Below are 25,595 nucleotides of genomic sequence, written 5' to 3' on the forward strand. Positions count from 1 at the left end.
CAATCACAGGCAGCTCTTGCTGAATGAATGACGGGCTAATGAATGAGTAACTGAATGAGTGACTTTAAAGAGTCTTTCATCACTTTTGAGCCCCATACACTTACATTATGGGACTCAAAGGTGATGGGCCAGGGGAGCCCAGGCGCTGCTTTTTAGTCTCACCAGGTCCCCTGTTCCCCTGAGAAATCGGTGCATGCATACAGTCTTGTTAAAGCCGTCACACTGTGTGCATTTGCTGATTTTTTTGGGGGGGGCACACTATTGGAATGGGGGACCTGGTGAGTATAAAAAGCAGCTTCCCAGACCCTCCATACCCTCACCTAACGTAGTTTATGAGGCTCAAGGTGATGACTAGAGATGAGCGAACGTGTTCGTCCGAACTTAATATCCGTGCGGATATTAGGGTGTTCGGGATGTTCGTTATTCGTAACGAACACCATGCAGTGTTCGGGTTACTTTCACTTCCTTCCCTGAGACGTTAGCGCGCTTTTCTGGCCAATTGAAAGACAGGGAAGGCATTACAACTTCCCCCTGCGTCGTTCAAGCCCTATACCACCCCCCTGCAGTGAGTGGCTGGGGAGATCAGGTGTCCGCCTAATATAAAAGTCGGCCCCTCCCGCGGCTCGCCTCAGATGCCTTGTGAGTTAGTGAGGGACAGTGCTGTTTGTACCGGAGCTGCTGTAGGGAAAGAATTGGTAGTTAGTGTAGGCTTCAAGACCCCCAAAGGTCCTTATTAGGGCCACTGATAGCTGTGTGTTGGCTGCTGTTAGCAGTGGCAATTTTTTTTTTCTCAAAATCGCCTCTGCAGAGCGTTGCACCCGGCATTAGGGACAGAAGTGTTGCATAGGCAGGGAGAGTGTTAGGAGTGAGTGTACCCTTCAAGAACCTCAACGGTCCTTTCTAGGGCCATATTTAATTCTATTTGTCCTGCCTCTGTCCGTCCTAAGGGCGGTGGACACGTGTCGGCTGCGTGTGCAACGTTTAAAAATCAGATGCACCCAGCTACGGTTTACTGCTGGCTTCGCCATTTGCTTTCCTTAATTGGGAAAAAAAATACCTGCTCTGCCAGAGTTATAATAACTCTGCTACCCTCACGTTCTGTGACACATTAGCAGGGCCACAGCACAGTTATTAAACTTAGATTATTCATTCACTAGAGGCAGTGGGGCCTTTCGTTTTCAAAAAAGGGAAAAAATTATATTTGGCCTGCAGTCTTGCGCCAATTTATTTCCTGCCTGTGAAATCAAATCACTGGTAATACAGCATGCTGAGGGGTAGGGGTAGGCCTAGAGGACGTGGACGCGGCCGAGGACGCGGAGGGCCAAGTCAGGGTGTGGGCACAGGCCGAGCTCCTGATCCAGGTGTGTCGCAGCCGACTGCTGCGCGATTAGGAGAGAGGCACGTTTCTGGCGTCCCCACATTCATCGCCCAATTAATGGGTCCACGCGGGAGACGGTTATTAGAAAATGAGCAGTGTGAGCAGGTCCTGTCCTGGATGGCAGAAAGTGCTTCGAGCAACCTATCGTCAACACGCAGTTCTGCGCCGTCCACTGCTGCAAATCCGAATCCTCTGTCTGCTGCTCCTCCTTCCTCCCAGCCTCCTCACTCCACTACAATGACACCTGCTCAGGAGCGGGAACACTCCCAGGAACTGTTCTCGGGCCCCTGCTTAGATTGGGCAGCAGCAGTTCCTCTCCCACCAGAGGAGTTTATCGTCACTGATGCCCAACCATTCGAAAGTTCCCGGGGTCCGGGGGAAGAGGCTGGGGACTTCCGCCAACTGTCTCAACAACTTTCTGTGGGTGAGGAGGACGATGACGATCAGACACAGTTGTCTTGCAGTGAGGTAGTAGTAAGGGCAGTAAGTCCGAGGGAGCAGCGCACAGAGGATTCGGAGGAAGAGCAGCAGGACGATGAGGTGACTGACCCCACCTGGTGTGCAACGCTTACTCAGGAGGACCGGTCTTCAGAGGGGGAGTCAAGGGCATCAGCAGGGCAGGTTGCAAGAGGCAGTGCGGTGGCCAGGGGTAGAGGCAGGGCCAGACCGAATAATCCACCAACTGTTTCCCAAAGCGCCCCCTCGCGCCATGCCACCCTGCAGAGGCCGAGGTGCTCTAAGGTCTGGCAGTTTTTCACAGAGACGCCTGACGACCGACGAACAGTGGTGTGCAACCTTTGTCGCGCAAAGCTCAGCCGGGGAGCCAACACCAACAGCCTCACCACCACCACCATGCGCAGACATATGATGGCCAAGCACCCCACAAGGTGGGACGAAGGCCGTTCAGCGCCTCCGGTTTGCACCCCTGCCTCTCCCCCTGTGCCCCAACCTGCCACTGAGATCCAACCCCCCTCTCAGGACACGGGCACTACCGCCTCATGGCCTGCACCCACACCCTCATCTCCGCTGTCCTCGGCCCCATCCAGCAGTGTAGTTCAGCGCACCGTCCAGCCGTCGCTTGCGCAACTGTTGGAGCGCAAGCGCAAGTACGCCGCCACGCACCCGCACGCTCAAACGTTAACCGTCCGCATAGCAAAATTCATCAGCCTTGAGATGCTGCCGTATAGGGTTGTGGAAACGGAGTCCTTCAAAAGTATCATGGAGGCAGCGGCCCCACGCTACTCAGTTCCCAGTCGCCACTACTTTTCCCGATGTGCCGTCCCAGCCCTGCACGACCACGTCTCCCGCAACATTGTACGCGCCCTCACCAACGCGGTTACTGCCACGGTCCACTTAACAATGGACACGTGGACAAGCACAGGCGGGCAGGGCCACTACATCTCCCTGACGGCACATTGGGTGAATTTAGTGGAGGCTGGGAGAGAGTCAGAGCCTGGGACCGCTCACGTCCTACCCACCCCCAGAATTGCGGGCCCCAGCTCGGTGGTGGTATCTGCGGAGGTGTATGCTTCCTCCACTAAAGCACCCTCCTCCTCCTCCTCCTCCTCCTCTGTCTCGCAATCAAGATGTGTTAGCAGCAGCATGTCGCCAGCAGTCGGTGTCGCGCGGTGTGGCAGCACAGCGGTGGGCAAGCGTCAGCAGGCCGTGCTGAAACTACTCAGCTTAGGCGATAAGAGGCACACGGCCCACGAACTGCTGCAGGGTCTGACACAGCAGACCGACCGCTGGCTTGCGCCGCTGAGCCTCCAACCGGGCATGGTCGTGTGTGACAACGGCCGTAACCTGGTGGCGGCTCTGCAGCTCGGCAGCCTCACGCACGTGCCATGCCTGGCCCACGTCTTTAATTTGGTGGTTCAGCGCTTTCTGAAAAGCTACCCACGCTTGTCAGACCTGCTCGTAAAGGCGCGCCGGCTCTGCGCACATTTCCGCAAGTCCCACACGGACGCTGCCACCCTGCGCACCCTGCAACATCACTTTAAGCTGCCAGTGCACCGACTGCTGTGCGACGTGCCCACACGGTGGAACTCTACGCTCCACATGTTGGCCAGGCTCTATGAACAGCGTAGAGCTATAGTCGAATACCAACTCCAACATGGGCGGCGCAGTGGGAGTCAGCCTCCTCAATTCCTTTCAGAAGAGTGGGCCTGGTTGGCAGACATCTGCCATGTCCTTGGTAATTTTGAGGAGTCTACCCAGGTGGTGAGCGGCGATGCTACAATCATTAGCGTCACCATTCCTCTGCTATGCATCTTGAGAAATTCCCTGCAAACCATAAAGGCAGCTGCTTTGCGCTCGGAAACGGGGGCGGTGGAAGACAGTATGCCGCTGGATAGTCAGGGCACCCTCCTGTCTATTTCTCAGCGCGTACAGGAGGAGGAGGAGGAGCATGAGGAGGAGGGGGAAGAGACAGCTTGGCCCGCTGCTGACGGTACACCGGCTGATTGCCTGTCATCCTTTCAGCGTGTATGGCCTGAGGAGGAGGAGGAGGAGGAGGATCCTGAAAGTGATCTTCCTAGTGAAGACAGCCATGTGTTGCGTACTGGTACCCTGGCACACATGGCTGACTTCATGTTAGGATGCCTTTCTCGTGACCCTCGCGTTGCACGCATTCTGGCCACAACGGATTACTGGGTGTACACACTGCTCAACCCACGCTATAAGGAGAACCTGCCCACTCTCATTCCCGAAGAGGAAAGGGGTTCGAGAGTGTTGCTATACCACAGGACCCTTGCGGACAAGCTGATGGTAAAATTCCCAGCCGACAGCGCTAGTGGCAGAAGGCGCAGTACCGAGGGCAAGGTAGCAGGGGAGGTGTGGAGATCGAGCAGCATGTACATCCCAGGCAGTGCAACAGTCTTTAGGGGCCTGGCCAGCTTTATGGCTCCCCAGCAAGACTGTGTCACCGCTCCCCAGTCAAGGCTGAGTCGGCAGGAGCACTGTAAAAGGATGGTGAGGGAGTACGTAGCCGATCCCTCTGCCCCCTACAACTACTGGGTGTCGAAGCTGGACATGTGGCCTGAACTAGCGCTGTATGCCCTGGAGGTGCTTGCTTGTCCTGCGGCTAGCGTCTTGTCGGAGAGGGTGTTTAGTGCGGCTGGGGGAATCATCACAGATAAGCGTAGCCGCTTGTCAACCGACAGTGCCGACAGGCTAACACTCATCAAGATGAACAAAGGCTGGATTTCCCCAGACTTCTGTTCTCCACCAGCGGACAGCAGCGATACGTAAGCAATACGTAGGCTGCACCCGCGGATGGAAGCTACGTTCTCTCTCACCATCCAAAACGGGGACATTTCTGCTTCATCAATCTGTGTCTAATATTCCTCCTCCTCCTCCTGCTCCTCCTCCTGAAACCTCACGTAATCACGCTGAACGGGCAATTTTTCTTAGGGCCACAAGGCTCACTCAAATAATTTTTCTGAACAATTTTTATAAGTTTCAATGCGCTTAAAAGCGTTGAAACTTTAACTTGAACCAATTTTTCGTTAAACTGGGCTGCCTCCCACTATACTGCTGCTTCAGAATTGTTACTGGGGCCTGTCTTGAGTGCTACTATTGCTGACATGGAACGAAGACTGCGCTCCCGCTATACTGCTGCTTCGGAATTGTTACTGGGGCCTGTCTTGAGTGCTACTATTGCTGACATGGAACGAAGACTGCGCTCCCGCTATACTGCTGCTTCGGAATTGATACTGGGGCCTGTCTTGAGTGCTACTATTGCTGACATGGAACGAAGACTGCGCTCCCGCTATACTGCTGCTTCGGAATTGTTACTGGGGCCTGTCTTGAGTGCTACTATTGCTGACATGGAACGAAGACTGCGCTCCCGCTATACTGCTGCTTCGGAATTGTTACTGGGGCCTGTCTTGAGTGCTACTATTGCTGACATGGAACGAAGACTGCGCTCCTCCTATAATGCTGCTACTGAAATGTTAGTGGGGCCTGTCCTAATGCTATGGCTGAAATGTTACGAATTCTGGGCTCTGCCTATACCGCTGCTAATGGTATGTCTCTGGGGTGTGGAAACAGAGGCTTCCCAAAGACATGATGGCGGCGAGGCCATTTCCCACCAACGCGGTTACTGTTAAGGTGCATATAACCACGGACACGTGGAGAGGACACGTAGTGCCTCAAAAACATCCCCCTCCTCCTCCAACAGGGAAAACATTCTTGGCAAATGCCTTTGCATTGGTTCGTCTCGTGGCAGTCCAAGAATTTCACCTTTACCGACACAACAAGAGAGCCCCCACACCATCCCCCCGCCACGGCCCACTTAATCCTGGCCGCATTCCGAAAACCAACAAAATACAACCGTGCTACTAGGTCCGCAGTCACCACCACATTACCACCAACGCGGTTACTGTTAAGGTGCATATAACCACGGACACGTGGAGAGGACACGTAGTGCCTCAAAAACATCCCCCTCCTCCTCCAACAGGGAAAACATTCTTGGCAAATGCCTTTGCATTGGTTCGTCTGGTGGCAGTCCAAGAATTTCACCTTTACCGACACAACAAGAGAGCCCCCACACCATCCCCCCGCCACGGCCCACTTAATCCTGGCCGCATTCCGAAAACCAACAAAATACAACCGTGCTACTAGGTCCGCAGTCACCACCACATTACCACCAACGCGGTTACTGTTAAGGTACATATTACCAGTCTGACTGGGGCATGCAGACACCTTGACAGAATGAATAGTGTGTGGCACATAGGTTCCCCATTGCTATGCCCACGTGTGCAGCTCCTGATGGCGGTGGCACAGGATTATATTTATCATTGCTTCTGTACAGCATTGTGGGCTATCGCCCCGCCCCTTTTAAAGAGGGTCGCTGCCTAGCCGTGCCAACCCTCTGCAGTGTGTGCCTGCGGTTCCTCCTCATGGCAGACGCACTTCTAAATAGACATGAGGGTGGTGTGGCATGAGGGCAGCTGAAGGCTGGGCAGGGACAATTTGGTGTGCGCTGTGGGGGGGAGGGGGGGCGGTTGGGCAGCATGTAACCCAGGAGAAGTGGCAGCGGAGTGTCATCCAGGCAGTGATTGTGCTTTGTTGGAGGTAGTGTGGTGCTTAGCAAAGGTATGCCATGCTAATGAGGGCTTTTCAGAAGTAAAAGTTGTTGGGAGGGGGGGGGGCCCACTCTTGCCGGTATTGTGGCTTAATAGTGGGACCTGTGAACTTGAGGCGAAATACAAAAATGCTCTGGTCGCCCATTGACTTCAATGAGGTTCGTTATTCGAAACGAACCCTCGAACATCGCGGGAAGTTCGTTTCGAATAACGAACACCCGAACATTTTGGTGTTCGCTCATCTCTAGTGATGACAGGTTCCCTTTAAAGAGAACCTACTGAGTAGGCAGGAGAAAAAAGCAAAAACTGAAGCAGGTGGAGCAGCTGGCTGTTGCAGATTTAAGTATATGAATGAAAGGAAGCTGATTGTATTTTCTGTAGAATAGATGTTCCCAGTGCCCAGTCATAAATAAAAGCCTGCTGGCTTAGTCATAAGTATGTGCGCCCACTTGTACTGACTTGTATAGCTCTTTGCATTGTCTGGATTAGAATACTGTAGGTTAAAAGAGATTTCCACCACCTGATCCCTAAACCCAAATAAATTGGTGTTAGGCTACTGTTAGTCCGGCTTCACACGTACATATTTGCGCATGCAAAAAAATACACCAACATGGAAAGGAAAGAAGTGCTACAGCGTTGAAGGCGTTAATATACACTAAAAGGTCTTTAAAAGTTTTTCCCTGTAGGGTCGCTTCTAAATAGTTTTTTTTTGGACTACACACTAATGCAATGTCTCCTGTGTTCTCTTGCAGTATAGGAGCTCTCATTGGCCTGGCGATTGCAGCATTGGTTTTACTAGCATTTGTTGTCAGCGTGTGTGTACTCTGCTATTTATTTCTCTACACAAAACCACAGAGGATAGAGACTGGTTTGGAACTACAGCATTCCGGATCATCACATCGAGGTATGTTTAATCCAGGTACATACAAATACCCTCAATTGCAAAAAGGTTACTTGCTTAATTTATTTTAAATTGCAAGATATGCCAATCTGTGATACATCTCATATAAAATAACTACAATTTCAAAATATGGCATACTAGTCATTTCTCTCATTATTGCTACCTACTTTACATACATCGTTCTTAAAGGGTTTGTACACATTTTCTTTTCATTGGCCATAAGCTGGGACCATATTAGAAATCTTAGCACAAGACCTCTGGATGTGTCCTGTGGTATCTGGCACCAAGATGTTAGCAGCAAATCCTTTAAGTCCAGTAAGCCGTGTGGTGGGAATGCCGGACTTGGACTCCAAAGGACAGCAGCTGCTGCCGAAACAACCATGTTGGCAAAAATACCACTTTGTGAAATTAACAGCAGTGTTTATTTGATATTCAAATGCTAAATAGCAGAATAAAATGGAACTTGCTACATGTTTCACCTCCAAATTGGGGCCTTCCTCAGGCATGTTTAAAGTGCAAGAGTGACAACTATTTCTAAAAGCATAGCACAAGGTCATGGTCCAAAGGTGGAGCATGATGACATCATCACAATTAATTTATTAGCAGCGGATGACCAAATAAATGAAAACATAATCCATTTTATGTCATTACATCAAAAATGTAATATGTATAATAAAATATAATTCATGCTAAAATTCATATACTGATGACTCATTCAATAGTAAAGGTTGTATAACCAATTTATATTCTAAAATGATGTATATTTTTGTACCAAAATCAACATATCCATTCTTTAATGTAAACACGGATCAAAGGATTCATATAAAATTCATACATAAAGGGGTAAAAAAGTAAAAGGGGCAGGAAAAACTTCAATTTTTAAGGTAATTGCCCAGAAGATGATGGCAGTGATAGCATATACTTTAGGTTCATATGCCTCAGAGCGTTGTAAACGCCAGGACTGTGGCTTGAGAACCGGAAGCATCTCAATGCTCTCTACTATCACCACATTGTGATGTGACAGGAGGGAGTGCATGGTGTCAGGGTTGCTGTGGCAACCTGGCGCCTGCTACAGGAAATGTTCGGAGGCTTCCAGCCGTCCTGCCGATGCCACCGGATGATGCAACTAGCAGGTTAAAGTTCTGCCCCAGGATGCCCTAGTAACCTGATGCCCACTGCTTCTAAAAGAAAAAAGGATTATTAATATAAACATTTAAGTTTATACTGTTTCCCCAAGAATAAGACCAACTCTGAAAATAAGCCTTAGCCTGCTTTTCGAGGAGGCTTTAAAAATAAGCGCTACCCCAAAAATAAGCTCTGTTTGCTCCTCCTCATAGTTGCGCCGCGCTTCCTGCAGTCCTCAGTGTTTGTACAACATCACTTCCTAGTTACTGGATTCATAAATCCCGCCTCCAGGAAGCGATGGCTGTAATTGGTTCATCGACTGCTGCTCAGCCAATCAATGCAGTGCTGGATGATCCAATGCAATACCTGTAATTGGTTCATCCAGCTGCTGCATTGATTGGCAAAATACTCCAGTGCTTGGACAGGATCTTCCTTATCTCCTTATGGTCTCTATCAAAAGTGGTGATAGAGTTACTATTACTATCCTTAATTCCAGGAGACATTTTTTATCTACCAGGCATTCTGCTTGTGTCAGTTTATAGTTTCGTTGGAAAGCAGCCCTGATCGAAGGTGTGGGATAATCTTTCTCTCTAAACTTTTCCCAAAAGGTTTACCTTGTGAAACGAAGTATTCATTTTTGCAAAAATGTAATCTTTTCCTTCTAAACTGACAATAAGGGGTGTTTATTATTCATTTTGGTGGTGTACACTGGAGAAGCTGAGAAAACTATCTAAATTGATTAAGAAAAAAAAGTTTTTGCATGGATGTTGGGTCCCTCAGCCATTAACTTTGGATCAGGAACTGCTATCCTGTCCCTGGAGGAAGTGGGAGTGAAGACAAGTCCCCGAGTGTTGTCATTCAAATAACTAACAAATAGAAAAAAAGGCCCATTTAGATACAACGATTATCGCTCAAAATTTGGTCAAAAGCCTTCATTTGAGCGATAACTGTTGTGTCTAAACGTGCGGCCATCGTGCACTTTTCGTGCACTATTCGTTCATCAGGGATTTCTAGCAAGCTAGAAATCCCCTATGACTGTTATCAGTGCCGCACGCTGATTTTCTCAGTGGGCGGTGCAGATATTATTTTTTCAGCTGGTATCCCACTGGCAGTTTTCAGCGGGACACAAGCTGAAAACTCAGAGAACAATGCAGCTGTTTACATATACAAAACAGCTGCTTTGTTCTCAGAGCTAACGCAGTGGTATCCCTCTCCACCTGCATTAACTCTTAAGTAGCTAATCAGCTACTTAGTTATGCAAAGATGATTGCTCAAAACTGTCACTCATACTGTCGTTTGAGCGATTATCTTTCAGTGTAAATGGGCCTTAAAGGATTCCTCAGTCTGTTTCTAGATGAACAGAAGGTCATCAATATAATGTCAGTATTTTACCTTATTGTTTTCATAAAAGCTATATTGTAAACGAAAAGGGATTCAAATCACTCCATAAATAAATCAGCATAACTGAGCGTGATCAAAGTCCCCATTGAAGTCCCAAGTGACTGGAGAAATTAATTTTTCTGAAATCTAAAGAGATTGAGGCACATTTTTAAAAGGGTTTTATGTCACTTTCTAGAGTAAAAAAATGCACAAATTTTTGCAAAAGCAGGGACTTGTGCAAAAATTTGAGTCTTTTCGCCTTTTTGAACTCTTCTAAAAAGTGCTCAAGGATTGTTGGGAGCAGTGTGGCCACCCTGGACCAACAGACTTCTGTATAATTTACCCCAGAAACTGACATTAAATATACCAAAAATGAGCCAGGGTGCGGCTTAGTATATGATGTGAGCACAGGTGGTAACTCTTACTTACCACTCTGGTTTGATACCCTCTCTGAAGCTGTGCTTCTGTTTTTGCTGTGTTAATTGTCTTGCCGCTCATTAGTCCACTGGTTCTACTGCGCCACGTTTTTTTTGCTGTGGGAGAGTGGAGGAGTCTAGAAGCAGTAAAAAATAAAATAATAAAAAAGATTCTCCGCGCTCGTTGGGTAAGGGAGAGAAGGTACCGCAAGTGAGCGTTGAAACACGTTGCTAATGGTCTGACTTTTTACAAATCTATTTTGCTATTTAGCATTTGGGGTACCTCCTCTCCCTTACTAAACGAGCGCGGAGAATCTTTTTTATTATTTATTTTTTACTTGGGAAATTGTCTTTCGATATGCCCACTAAGTTATAGTGGGCATACGTTCCCCAGCAGCTCTCCGAAGCCTGGATAAGGACGGGATACTGGAAGATCCCCACCAACAAAACAAGGCGAACTTGGACTCAGAGGTGCTAGTGTGAAGTTCCTGATATAGGAACCCCACTAGACACCGGGTAAGTCCAATTCTTTTTTTAAACACTATTCTATTTATCAATAACAAAATAATTGATTATCACGAGGCGCAGTACAAAAACTTTTTTTACTTTTTCATATCTAGCTTAGTTGGGATGCAGGAGGAAACTTTTTTTTGATCATTCCAAGAATGATGCCTCCTGGCTTGATAACATGAATTATATTTATATTATAGTAACACGTATCCTTCCTATTGATGGATTATATAACCGCTTGAAATGAGATTATTTGGATGGATAGGAGGTTCCTGTGTACTGCTCCTTACTTTGCGGTGATCGTATTGTATTATTGGTTTTTTTTAGGCCAATGTGATTATACCTAGGTGATCAGTGCAATGGGGAATATGGGTTATATGTTTAGGGTTGGGTGTGTTGTGTTTTTTTTTCTGTATTTTTTTATTTTTTACCTCTCCTCTAGTATGCAATGTAACCATCCTGTCAAATTATGTAAATGGGAAAGAGACTTGACAATGAATATCATTTACCATGGTTCAGGAGGTTAATGTAATTTCCTGGAATGTGCATGATATGGGGGATAAGTCTAAAATATACGTTATGTTTTTTATCTATTCAGCAATTTCAACTGGCTATTGTTTATCTATTAGAGACTCATTTAACAAGATATACATTTACTTCACCATTCTTCTTGGGCCCATTCTTTTCATTCTGTGTACTTGAGTTATTCACGTCGAGTAAGTGTATCGATTCACAAACCTATTCTTTTTAGATGTGAATTCTCCATTATAGATTCCCAGGGAATATTTGTGTGTCTAAGATGTACTATTGTACATAAGAATTATTTTATAGTGGCAATATGTCGCCCTCTGCACTCCAGTGAATGTATTAAAAAGGTGAGGGAATTTATGGCTATATTTGCTGCTGTTCCTGCATTAATCCTAGGTGATTTTTAACAATTGCTCGGATCCGTTTATGAATAGATTTAATGAGGGTCCTATGGTGGCTTCTTCTTATCCAAATGTTTTTGCATGCTTATTAGTAGAAGTAAGTCTTTGTGATTTTTGTGGAGCCTGAGAAAGTCCAACAATACTTTTGCTATTCTAGTTCACATAATACACTTTCCAAAATAGATATCCTGATAGGTACTCCATCTATGCTCCCTTATGTTTGCAGATTATCTACTGCAAACTGTATCTGATCACTCCCTACTTCATTTGTTGATAACCATAAATAATTGGGGGTTTGGAAGTAAAATTTCTTCTGGTTAAATTTGCTTGATGGTAATGCTAGAACAGAAGAGATTTTACGGGAATTTTTTCATATTAATATTGGTTCCTCTTCAGCGTCCGTAATGTGGGGTGCTATGAAGACTTATATATGTGGTTATTATAAACAAAAGATTAGTTTATATAAGTCTAAATCTCAGGAAGCTATTTTGACCCTTCAGCGATGACTCTTAGAAGCAGTGCAAGCGTATATACATTTTCCCACTAATCAGGAGGAAAGTAATTGGAAAGAGGCACCATCCTATCTTGTAGAACATGTGAGAGGTATCACCAAAAATGAGCGTATTTTTATGAAGCTGAAGTATTTTGAGGAAGGGGGACATTTTTTGGCTCTTATAATTAAAGCACAGGAATCAATATCTTATGTAGCAGCATTGAGAAGGCCTGATAACTACTTGGTTCCAAAGTAGGATGACATTTTGGATACTTTTTCTTTATTTTAAGAACCTGTATGCTTCTAAATAAAGTGTAGATCATGAAGACATTTATGAGTATCTAGTTTGGGTATAGCTGTCAATTTTTTTCTGATGATCAAAGAGCAATTTTAGATGCTCCTTTGATACTAAATGAACTAAAGGATGCAGTAGTAACACTTCCTAATGAGAAGCCGCTTGGGCTGGATGGTCTTCCAAATGAATTTTTTAAATGTTATCAAGATATCCTTCTGCCACATTTCGAATCTTAACACTTTTCAATACATCATTGCATACAGGTATACTTCCATCATCTATGAGAGATTCTCTAGTTGTCTTAATTCCTAAATCACTGTTAGAAAAAAAGTTATTCTGCGCTTCAAGATTATGCAGCAGTGACGAAAAATATTTGTCCAGGAAGAAAGACATAGGTATAAGAATGGCACTTACTCAGGAGGAGGGGGGTATGACCAGCAAAAGCCCCCTCCTAGAAGTGTCGACTCCTGTGTTGTAAAAGAATCAACCAACATGGATATAAGATCAGTCCTTTATTCCAATATTGAATATGGACAATACTGGCAACGCGTTTCAGTGCTCACAAAAGGCACCTTCCTCAAGCCAACAGTAAAACATAATACAACAGATGCATATATGTATAATAAAATTTGCATTACTTGTTCAGTAGCCAGCGTTCAGCAGCACCATTGTAGTGGGCAGAGACAGGCTACATCATCGCGGCAGTCATCTGACGAGCTCCTCCTAACGAGGCACGCCTCTTGTGACGCATATTCCAGGTGGAATGCACGTTGCGTTCCACCTATAGTCCGTGGACCGCACACTGCATTCCAAACCCTCCAATGGATGGAATAGCAGGAGGGTCAAAAAGGTGTTCAATCAGAGAAAACATTCCAATTTTTCTAATGATACAAAACACTTAACTTAAAAAAAGACATTGTACAGCATCAATAAATATGCATTATTAAGATTATGAAATAAATAGAGATGAGCGAGTATACTCGCTAAAGGCAATGGCTCGAGCGAGCATTGCCTTTCGCGAGTACCTGCCCACTCGAGACTGAAGGTTCGGGTGCCGGCGGGCAGGGAGCTGCGGGGGAGAGCGGGGAGGAACGGAGGGGAGATCTCTCTCTCCCCCTCTCCCCCCCCCTCCCCCGCTCCCCTCTGCTCACTGCCGCAACTCACCGCTCCCCCGCGCCGGCACCCGAACCTTCAGTCTCGAGCGGGCAGGTACTCGCTAAAGGCAATGCTCACTTGAGCAATTGCCTTTAGCGAGTATACTCACTCATCTCTAGAAATTAATTAAAATTCATTATCATTATAAAAATTAAAAATCTTTTCATATATAGAAACATAATATATAAAATATTGTGTATAATTTAAATCTTATGCATAATGTTGTAACATATATATATAATAATGGAATATAATACTAGTGGATAGTATACTATAAAGATGGACGTACAGGGCACAGGCTGATGGGTAGAGGTCACAATAGGGAATTTTTATACAGGGCAATTGCCACGAAAAAAACCCGACATATGAATAAATATATGTCACATATATGTGTGTTTTCTGATATATTTAGCCTGCCAAATATTGTGTACATTGGATACAGTTGTATTTAACTCTTAGCTATGGGAGGACCACATCATCAGGAAGAGTTTTCAGCCTCTAAGATCCACACATACAGCAGTGATGACAGGGTGGCTGAAAAACGTGCTAATACTTGGTCTTACTGCAAATCAGTGTTTTTCAAAGTGAATGGCTATGTTGTTTTGCGGGCAAATCTGCTATTTTCAAACTTTGATGACTTGCAGTAAAACCGCACATTGTAGAATACATGCTGAAATATTAACAAGACTGTTTTTATTCATGAAATAGTCATCTGAAAATTGTGAGAAATTGAAGCACAAAGTATATTGGAAAGTTGCAAAACATTTCATTATACAAGGTATAAGACCTCAGCAGGGAAAATACTGGATGTTTTACCAAGATGGTGAAGCTGGGGGAGATGAAAAATCAGGAAAGTAGGGTTTTGCTCAGCACACCTGGTTTACTGCACCTTTGTGGAAGTGCCTCTCGATTTTTATGGGAATAATGGGTAGGTTAAGCTTGGTAGTGGGACACATCATTCCTTCTTCTGACCAATTATGAGATTTTCCCTTGATCCCCAATCAGCTCAGGTGAGGCTAGTGAACTCTTTGCCAGGGCATAAGAGATTGCAATGTAAGACACTGTGAACGGACAGTCCTAAAATTTTTTATTTCAGTATCTTTTGCTTCAAAAAAAAGGGGTTGTGGTCACCTCAGACTGACACATTTAGGCATAATTTACTCCAAAAACAGAAATCTACACCAGCTCCTAGGTTTCTGTGTCAGCACATAGAGGAGCTGAAATGCGATAAATATATGAAGAGGCATGCACCTCTTCATATATTAGGCATTTCAAACGCTGGCGGAAATTATATTAAGACTTGCATTTGAAACACCGGTCTTAGTAAAATTCCCCTGGCTTATTAAAGCCTGGGAGATGCTCATCTCTGGTTTACAGAAGCCTGGTTGTTGTGTAGTGGGGGTACGGGGTAGATAACAGCCTGTTGAAAAGTTTGTGTTAAGTATATATTATATCGATTGACAGCAAATTCTAGGGGTAAAGGAACAGAACATGTTTTCTTTTTGTTCTCTACACCAGTTCTATTGCCTTAATTTTCATTGGCTGAGATGGCCACATGGAAGTAGGCAGTTTTCTATATAGGATGTGAGCGTGTCAAAGAGAGTAATTGAACTGTAGGGAGTAAGCTGCTGTATGGTGATCTCTCGTCCCTACCTAACCTGTACTAGGACAGAGCTGTGGGGAACCTAGCTCATGGAACCACCCAGAGAATATCGGCCTACGGTTCACTGCTGCTCTCCGAGCAGGCTGCAGAAGAGAAAACTAAACATTATGTCTTGCTGCGACTATCTGATTAGGATTGAACAGGAGACTGTCAATGGCCCAGCATGACGATAGTCACATAGTATGTAAGGCCGAAAAAATACCTATGTCCATCTAGTTCAGTCTATTAGCCCCCAATGTTGATCCAGAGGAAGGCCAAAAACTCCAAAGAGATAAATCCTAGCCTCTGCTTCATAATTGAATTGTAAGTGCGTCACGCGCCACATAAGAGAAGTTATTCTCAGACAAGAGTTTATTGAATTGTTCAGAACTGTTAAAGCATTTCAAAACCGCTCGCTATGAGGAGAGAGAGAACTCCTAATTGGCCAACATGACCATAGTCATAGTCGAAAAAATACATAAATTTCGTTCAGAGCAAGATGGCATTGAGATATACTTCATCTATTCTCAATGGTACGTGACTTAACCACCAGTAACCTTTCTGCAGTGAACCCATGGGGAGAAATTGTTCCCGTCACCCAGTACCCCTCCACTAGGGGTACCCTGTCCCGTACCACCGAGACTCTCTGAAGGCCTCTACTATGTTTCCTTCATCGACCCATGGGCACTTCAGATGGGTGGTAGCTGCTGTACGTTATGTTTTGGATAAGGAAATTGCTGTTTAGTTAGCTGTATGTGGCTGTGCACCACGGATCTTGTGTTTGTGAGCTAAACACAGCCAAGTTAAACTTTATCTTAACTATCTCAGTCATTTTGTCATTCTCAAACTGCACATATTCTGACAAAGGAGTAACCCTTATTTACATAAGACTATAAACCCTTTTTCAGGTGAGAAGGTGGAAAGCAATTACCTCCAGTGGCTACCATTTATCTGTATATCACATATATAATACAGTATATGATGTATAAATTACACATCTTATATTACCATATAGTAGAGAATAAGGAATGGACTTTTATTACAACTTAACATTTCTCCAACTTGGAAGAATCGCTACACTGCATTGCACCATACTTTCTAATAGGAGCTTCAGTATGACACTTGGAAATGTTATCATCCAATACAGCATTCATATTTCACAGTTTCTACCCAACCACATTGATAGTTCTGCCATATAAAAGTTAGGTTCATCTTCAGGTTATTTCTATGACATAGAAAAGTCAGATGCTAACAGCCCATTGTTCGGCATACATTTGCTCTTACAGCACTCGAAGATGCCGCGCTGCACATAATGCAGAACCTCTATAGTGCTTTTAGAGTTGCCACGCAACACAAGATATTGATATCCTAAAGTGCAGACATGTATAGGTACTACAGACCATATGTGGCTACAACATTTAGCGGTAGGAGGTTTTTGTGGGACGTTGAACTAAAATAAACTTTGATTTTATACAGAAAAAATCCAAAGGAGCCCTAAAACATCTCTACAGACCATGCATATAGTGTACTGCTAAGATTTGTCACCAAGTAGAAGCGTCAGTTTAGGGCTAGACAAACAGATCAAATTTAGAAGCTTTGTACAAGCAGCTACAGATGTGTCCACACTTAAAGGGTTATTCCAGTAGTTGATGTTTTTTCAAGCTTTCATCCATCCACTCGATAGGTGAAAAATTATAGATAGGTGAGGATGAGACCGCTAGAATCCCCACTCATCACCAGAACAGGGGGTCCCAATTTCCTAGAATGAATGGCAGGGTGGCTGTGCATGCACTCTGATATTCTAGTCATTCCAAAGGTTCTGTGGAAGATAGCTAAGTGCTTGAAATCTGCTAATTTGTTAACACAGTAACATAGTATGCTAGGCTTAAAAAAGACAAATGTCTATCCAGTTCAGCCCAATTGCAATCCCCTGCGTTGATCCAGAGGAAGGCAAAAAAAGCAATGAGGCAGGAGCCAATTTTTCCCATTTTGGGGGGGAAATTCCTTCAGAGAACAGTTCCTTCCTGACTTCAAGTCCATCAGTCAGAACATCTCCGGATCAACAACCCCTCTGCTTCTTTAACCCCTTCATGACATGGCCTATTTTGGGCTTAAGGACGCAACAATTTTTGGCGGATTTTCTTCTCCGTTTATCAAAAGTCATAACTTTTTTATTTTTCCGTCGACGCGGCCGTATGAGGGCTTGTTTTTTGCGTGGCGAACTGTAGTTTTTATCGGTGCCACTTTTGGGTACATAGACTTTATTGTAAAACTTTTTTTTTTTTTTTAATGATAGCAGGGAGAGAAAACGCATCAATTCTGCCATAGATTTTTTTTTTTTTTTTTTTTAACAGCGGTACTCATGCAGCATAAATGAGACATTCCATTTTTTCTGCGGGTCGGTACGGTTACAACGATACCAAAATTCTTACATTTTTTTTAGGTTTTCCCACTTTTCTGCAATAAAAACCCTTTTTCTGGGTAATCTTTTTTTTTCTTCTAAATTGCTGCATTCAAAGTCCTGTAACTTTTTTATTTTTTGATGTACGGCACTCTATGAGGGCTTATTTTTTGCGAGACAAGCTGTAGATTTTATTGGTACCATTTTGGGGTGCATACGGCTTTTTTGATCACTTTTATTGCGTTTTTAGTGAGGCAAAATGCTAAAAATTAGCATTTTGCCTCAGTTTTTTTACGGTTTTTTTTAGCGTTTTTTTCCGTGCACAGTCAAAAGCATGTGCAACTTATTGTACGCGTCGTTATGGACGCGACAATACCAAATATGTGGGATTTTAATTTTTTTTTACCTTTTTTTATGCTAATCTGAGAAAAAGCATTAAAAAATGGGATTTTTTTACTCTTTTTTTATATTTTTTTAAATTCTTTTTTCAATCTTTGTTTTTTTTACACTGTTTGTGTCCCTCTGAGGGACTTTAACCACTGCCCTGATGATCGCTGGTATAAGGCATGGCAGAGCTACTGCTCTGCCATGCCTTATCGCTTGTACAGCGATTATAGGCATAGGCAATACAGGACGCCAGTGTCTGGCGTCCTGTTGCCATGGTGACAGGCCGGGCTGTCGCGATGACATCGCGAGTTCCGGCTGGAGACACAGAGGGAGCCGTGCTCCCTCTGTGAACTCTTTCCCTGCCGCGATCTAAGTAGATGGGGTTAACAGCGGGGGTCGTATCTCCGATGCCCCCCCCCCCCCCCCCCCGCTGTTGCAGCGAGATGCCGGCTGTGACTGACAGCCGACTCCCGCTGCGGGATAGCGCGGGATCTTATGTGATCCCGCACTATCTCCAGGACGTAAGTTTACGCCCTGTTGCGGGAAGTACCAGGCTGCCAGGACGTAAACTTACGCCCTGCAGCGGGAACGGGTTAATGCCTTTATCCCGTAATATTATAGCGCTCTAAAAATACATCTAGTCCCCTCTCAAACTCCTCTATCGATTTTGCCATCACCACGTCCTCAGGCAGTCTCACTGCTCTTACAATAAAGAACCCCCTTCTGTGTTGGGCATGAAACCTTCTTTCCTCTAGACATAGAGGATGCCCTCTTGTTACAGTCCTGATCCTGGGTATGAACAGATCATGGGAGAGATCCTTGTATTGTCTCCTCATGTATTTATACATAGTTATTTGGTCGCCCCTCAACCGTCTTTTTTTCCAGGGTAAATAATCCCAATTTGGATAGCCTCTCTGGGTACTCCAGTCCTCTCATTCCGTTTATTAATTTAGTTGCCCATCTTTGAACCCCCTCAAGCACTGCTACATCTTTCCTGAGCACCGGTGTCCAGAACTGTACACAATATTCCATGTGAGGCCTGACAAGTGCCTTATATAGTGAAGAATAATGTTCTCGTCCTTCACCCCTATACCTTTTTTAATGCACCCCAAGACTTTATTAGCTTTTGCAGCAGCTGACTGGCATTGATTACTCCAGTTTAGTCTACAATCCACTAGTACCCCCAGGTCTTTTTCCATATCACTTTTCCCTAGCAGTACCCCATTTAATGTATATTGGTGACACACGTTTCTCCTGCCCATGTGCATAACCTTACATTTATCAATATTGAACTTAATTTGCCAATTTTTTGCCCAAGCCCCCAGCTTATCTAGGTCCATTTGCAGCCGTACATTGTCCTCCGTTGTAATAATTATCTTGTATAATTTTGTATCATCTGCAAATATCAATATTTTATTGTGCAGTCCCCCTATCTGGTCATTGATAAATATTCAGAATACTACTAAGTATACATTTAACATATCCATTTTTTAACATGGAAGCCTATGGTGATGGATGGCCAAGGGATTGTATCCATTGTGTACATTTTTTTCACCTCGTGACAAACATCTTGAGATATGTCAAGTTAAAGGGGTTGTGCCAAGAGCACGGTTCCCTCTCTATGAACCAGAATGGACAGCTGTGGCTTCTTCTGGCAAAATCAGGTGATTGCCGAGAATGTCAAAAGCAGGATCCAAGGTAATCAACTGCTCATCTTGGGCACTATTCAGACGGGAATTGTACATGTTGACACAACCCTTTTATGGGAAAAGCTTAAGGGTATCTGTCAGTTGTTCTAACTGTATTGGACAGACTACAGGTACAGAATACTGAGTAACAACCCATCCCAAATATATATTTGTTAATTTGTACCGGACCGCAGTATTTGCATGCGGTGTGGGAAGGTTTTAAAAACCTTTTTTAACCCCTTAGTGACCGGGCTTTTTTTGCTTTTTTCCATTTTTGTTTTTTCCTACTCCCTTTTAAAAAATCGTAGCTCCTTTATTTATCTATCGAAGTCGCTGTATGAGGGCTTGTTTTTTGCGGGACGAGTTGTATTTTTCAATGGCACTATTTATTGTACCATATAATGTACTGAAAAACTTTTTAAAAATTCTTAGCGGAGAGAAATGGAAAAAAACAACAACATTCCACCATCTTTCGGTGCGTCCTGTTTCTACGACGCACAAACTGCAACAAAAACGACCTGATATTTTTATTCTATGGGTCAGTATGATTACTACAATACCAAACTTGTATAGTATTTTTTTTGCTTTTTTTAAGATATTAAATTTTTTTCAATTATTTTCTGCGGTCATTTTGTACGCGCGATAACTTTTTTATTTTTCCGTCAACGTAGTTGAGCAAGGGCTCATTTTTTGCGGGATGTCCTGTAGTTTCCGATAGTATCAATTTGGAATACATACGACTTTTTGATCGCTTTTTATTGCGTTTTTTCTGGGAGACAGGGTAACTAAAAAAATGCATTTCTGGCGTTCTTTATTTTTTTTTTCGGACGACGTTCACCATGCAGAAAAAATGATGCACTACTTTGATAGATCTGACTTTTACGGACGCGGCGATATCAAATACATATTTTTATTTTATGATTTAGATTTTTTAATAATAGATATGGCAAAAGGGGGGTGATTTAAACTTTTATAACTTTTTTTTTTTTACAATTTAAAAAACTTTATTGATCTTTTTTTTTACTTTACTTTGAAGTCCCCCTGGGGGACTTTAACATGCGATGCTTTGATCGCTCCTGCAGTATGACGTAATGCTATAGCATTACGTCATACTGCTTTTTTACAGGCAGTCTTTCAGGCCACCCTGTGTGGATGGCTTGATAGGCAGTCTGCTAAGGCAGCCCTTGGGCCATTCATTAGGCCCCCGGCTGCCATGACACCTGCACAGATCCCCTGATCTCACCACGGGGGGGCCGTGCGGGACCCCCAAACAGCGTTCGGGGGATTTAAATGCCGCTGTCAGAATTGTAGGGGATTGTAATTATAGGGGGTGCAGGGCATGCAGTTGCACCCGGGCCCAGGAGCCTTAGGGGGCCCATAAGGCCTCTCTTCTCCATATAAGGAGCCCAGTACTATGAATAAAGCATTATAGTTGGGGGCCCTGTTATAGATTTTGTATTAGGGCCCAGGAGCTTCAAGTTACGCCTCTGGTTACAATTATATATTTGAAAAGGTCTGTTAGTCTGTCCCTGTAGTCTCACTAGTGCTGTTAAAACCACTGACAGGTTCCCTTTTAGAGAGGACACATCTGTAAATCTCTTCAGAGGACCACAGGAAACTGTTAAATGTATACATACAGGAGTGGAGGCCTTTAGAGTTGGTTTTGTGCCCTTGAGCCAAGTGGTGTAATGAGAGTTTTATGGGCCCTAGAGAAAATTTTGGTCCTGGTCCCCTACACCTCATGGTTGGTCCCCCTGTTACGATGAAAATTATGCCCCCACTTGAATCCATTACAATATATAGAGCAAATTCCTATGGAGTGTTTCATAATACAACCCTAATTTCATAAAGGTTTGGTCGCCGTGTAAAATGTAAATAAATGTAATGAAAAAAAGAATGCAATGATTTGGAAATCTCATGTAGCCATATTTTATTCACAATAAAACACATATCAGAAAGTAAAAGTGAGACATTTTTCCACTTCATTAAAAAAAATAGTAACTCATTTAGAAATTGATGGCTGCAATACATCTCACAAAAGTATGGGGCCCCCTCTCATCAGCTGTTTGCTGGGCCAGTGTGGTCATGTATTGAGCTGATTTCTGTAGGAAGCAGACAGCACCGTTCCCTTCTGCTGTGGCCAGGCTTGGCATTGCAGACAGTGTTACCACTGAAGTGAATGGGAACTTCAAACTTTAAACAGAGGCTGGGTAGACAACTGTCTGGGACGATTTAGTGAATCCTGCATTGAGCAGGTGGTTGGACCCGACGACCCTGGAGGTCCCTTCCAACTCTATTCTATGATGTAATACCAAGTCTGGCCATTGCGAGGGATCCCGTGCAATAGAACCCTTATGATCCACTATTGATGGCCTATCCCTTTAAGTTTTGTTATACCATGAATTATGCCATCACTAAACTCTAATGCAAGAACACATATATTTATTACATGTATTTTATAGTTCAGACTAACAATATAATTTATCGTATCTTCTGATCCGCACAATTAATGTGGTTTTAATCCAGTTATAATGCTGTGATAATGTAATTCAATGCCAAATGTATTTATACAGCAGATGTACAACTCACTTGTGTCAGGAAAGTAATCCAATTCAGAAGGAAAGATTAGCACAATGAAACAGAATATTAGTGCAGTAATAATAAACATTGGCTTTTCAGAAAAACCAATAAATATGAAAGAGCTTTTGTAAGGTTATGGAAGCAAAATGTCGCATAATGGCATCCCATCATCAGAGATGTAGAAGGAAGCATTATTAACTGCTTATTACAAGATAGATGCATGTGTGCTTACATGTCGTATTTATGTAGTCATATACTTTGTAATGCGGTAAATACCCATGTATATATGTTATATATATGTATATATATATATATATATATATATATATATATATATATATGTGTGTGTGTGTACACTTGCTGGACTTGTTAGAACCTTAAGAGGGGTCACGAGTGTGTTTTTTTTTTACTCTAACTCTGCTGCTGTGGATTTGAGCTGCCCATTAATTGGTTGATGTGCTAGGTATAAAAGACTGGTCCTGTCCCCAGGCTCTGTGACTCACTAGTTTTTGCAGAGAGACTTGTAAGGAGTGAGCTGCCATAGTGCTGTTAGAGAGCTGGGTTTTCGTAAGATTGCAACTCAGATTCCAGGAGTGGCACTGTATGAGGGGTGAGCAGTGCCATACTCCCCTCTTTCAGATTACAGCAGCTCTGCTGGCATGTCCAGCCCACTGTCGCTCTGTGGTATCTAAGACAGGTTATAAAATTGTTACAGGCTGCACTATTAAAGTTTACCACAAGAGGGAGTCCAACGTTCATAAAAGAACTGGCTGCTAATAGAACTCAATTGAGATATACTAGAAACCTCCAGAACAGTCCTCTGATTGGCTGTGTGATTGGTCATTGGCCATGTTGAGATGGATTCAGAGTGCTTTGAGCAGTGTGTGGTGCAGCAGCAGCTTCTATGTGCATGAGAAATATTATGTTGCAGAAAGACACTGGATATGATAAGAGAGAAAACTAAAATACAGTTTGTGAGACCTGGTCAGTATGCTATAAGAGGTCAAGTGGTGGTTGAGGTTGAGTACACCAGAAGTGATGAAGATAATGGGAGCAGGTTGTAAAGACCCAAAGTACTGATGTCTTGCTTCTACTGTGAAGGAATTGCTGAACTTGCACACCAATGCTTAAATATGTTATGACATATTTGATGTATGTGAGGTATATAATGTATGTGAGGGTGCAACAAGCAACTCATGAGGAAGTGAAAGTAGCGAGGAGAGACCTGAGGTAAATTGATAAATCGTGTTGTCAGAGACGCAGCTCTAAGGGCTTTTACCCACGAGCGTTTTTTTTTCCGCTGTGATTTTGCAGCGGTTTTTTTTCCAAATGTCAATGGGTCGTTCTAATGTTAAAATCTTATCGCACAAAAATTGCAAGTTTGCGTTGCTGCGATTTTAACATTAGAAAGTCACATTGACATTTGGGGAAAAAAAATGCTGCGAAATTGCAGCGAAAAAAACCCCGCTAGTATGTAAAAGCCCTAATGGGGTATAAAGGTCTAAGATACTGGTAGTAAACTCGACATCGGACATGTACAGTAATGGTCCAAAAGTGTCAGGTGACTTGTTGTGGCCCGGCTGGAAAGAACAGTAACGGAGATGTACCCTGAGTATTATACGTGAAATAATAACGCTTAACCCCTTAGTGACGGAGCTTTTTTGCTTTTTTCCATTTTTGTTTTTTCTTACTCCCTTTTAAAAAATCGTAGCTCCTTAATTTATCTATCGACGTCACTGTATGAGGGCTTGTTTTTTGCGGGATGAGTTGTATTTTTCAATGGCACTATTTATTGTACCATATAATTTACTGAAAAACTTTTCAAAAATTCTTAGCGGAGAGAAATGGAAAAAAAACGACATTCCACCATCTTTCGTTGCGTCCTGTTTCTACAGCACACAAATTGCAACAAAAACGACCTGATATTTTTATTCTATGGGTCAGTACGATTGCTACGATACCAAACTTGTATAGTATTTTTTTTGCTATAGTACTTTTATTTTTTTTAAAGATATTTAATTTTTTTCAATTATTTTCTGCGGTCATTTTGTGCACGCAATACCTTTTTATTTTTCCGTCGACGTAGTTGAGCAAGGGCTCATTTTTTGCGGGTTGTCCTGAAGTTTCCGATAGTATCAATTTGGAATACATACGACTTTTTGATCGCTTTTTATTGCGTTTTTTCTGGTAGACAGGGTAACTAAAAAAGTGTATTTCTGGTGTTCTTTATTTTTTTTTTCAGATGACGTTCACCGTGCGGTAAAAATAATGCACAACTTTGATAGATCGGACTTTTACGGACGCGGCGATATCAAATATATATTTTTATTTTATGATTTTGGTTTTTTAATAATGGATATGGCAAAAGGGGGGTGATTTAAACTTCTATAACTTTTTTTTTTTTAACAATTCAAAAAACTTTATTGATTATTTTTTTTACATTACTTTGACGTCCCCCTGGGGGACTTTAACATGCGATGCTTTGATCGCTCCTGTAGTATGACGTAATGCTATAGCATTACGTCATACTGCTTTTTTACAGGCCGAGCGCAGCTATTGCCCGCCGGTGTCAACTGTAATAAACAGCTGATGCCCGCGCTGTATGGAGGGAGATAGCGGCGCTACCTCCCTCCATACACGTCCTGCAACAGCAGGACGTAGTTTTACGATAGGGCTGTCACTAAGGGGTTAAGTACCAGAACCCTCCCATGGAGCTAAACATCATTTTTGCTTTTCAGGTTAAGCAAATTTATTTTTGATTAAAAAAAGAAGAAAAAAAAGATGTGCTGCCTGCGCCTTAGTTCTGTCACCACAGCGCCATCTTGTAACCTGTAACATGGGCCGTATATTACACGTGCATTTTTTAAATGCATAATATGCAGCGACTTTAACCCGTTTTCAATGAGTTCATTCACAGCTGTGAATTTTTTGCGGATTTTCACTCGAGTGAAAAATAACACAGCATGCCCTATATTGGTGCATATTACATACCGAAATATCCCATTAGAATAAGTGGGCCTGTGTAAATATGTAGGAACCCTGCAGAATCGCTGCATATTTACACAAGAAATCAATGGGAATTCTTGTCGGTTTTTTTCCCACACATAAACAATTGCTGATTGGCAGAAATATGCAGGGAATCAGTGTATTTCGATCCATCAATACCCTGCATATTCATGGACTGAAATACCGAATACACAGATGTAGCAGCACCAATCCTGCTAGTCG

The 25,595-nt window shown here is 43.5% G+C and overlaps 1 protein-coding gene across 1 annotated transcript in view; it reads left to right on the top strand.

Annotated features, from left to right (window-relative positions):
• SHISAL2B (shisa like 2B) overlaps positions 1-25,595 on the top strand; it is an 89,782-nt gene that overhangs the window by 52,223 nt on the left and 11,964 nt on the right. The window contains exon 2 of the mRNA XM_066601873.1: positions 7,218-7,369. Coding sequence (XP_066457970.1) covers positions 7,218-7,369 — 152 coding nt within the window. The remainder of the gene's footprint in view (positions 1-7,217; positions 7,370-25,595) is intronic.

The sequence above is a fragment of the Eleutherodactylus coqui genome, chromosome 5 (assembly GCF_035609145.1).
Source record: "Eleutherodactylus coqui strain aEleCoq1 chromosome 5, aEleCoq1.hap1, whole genome shotgun sequence".
Taxonomy (NCBI): Eukaryota; Metazoa; Chordata; class Amphibia; order Anura; family Eleutherodactylidae; genus Eleutherodactylus; species Eleutherodactylus coqui.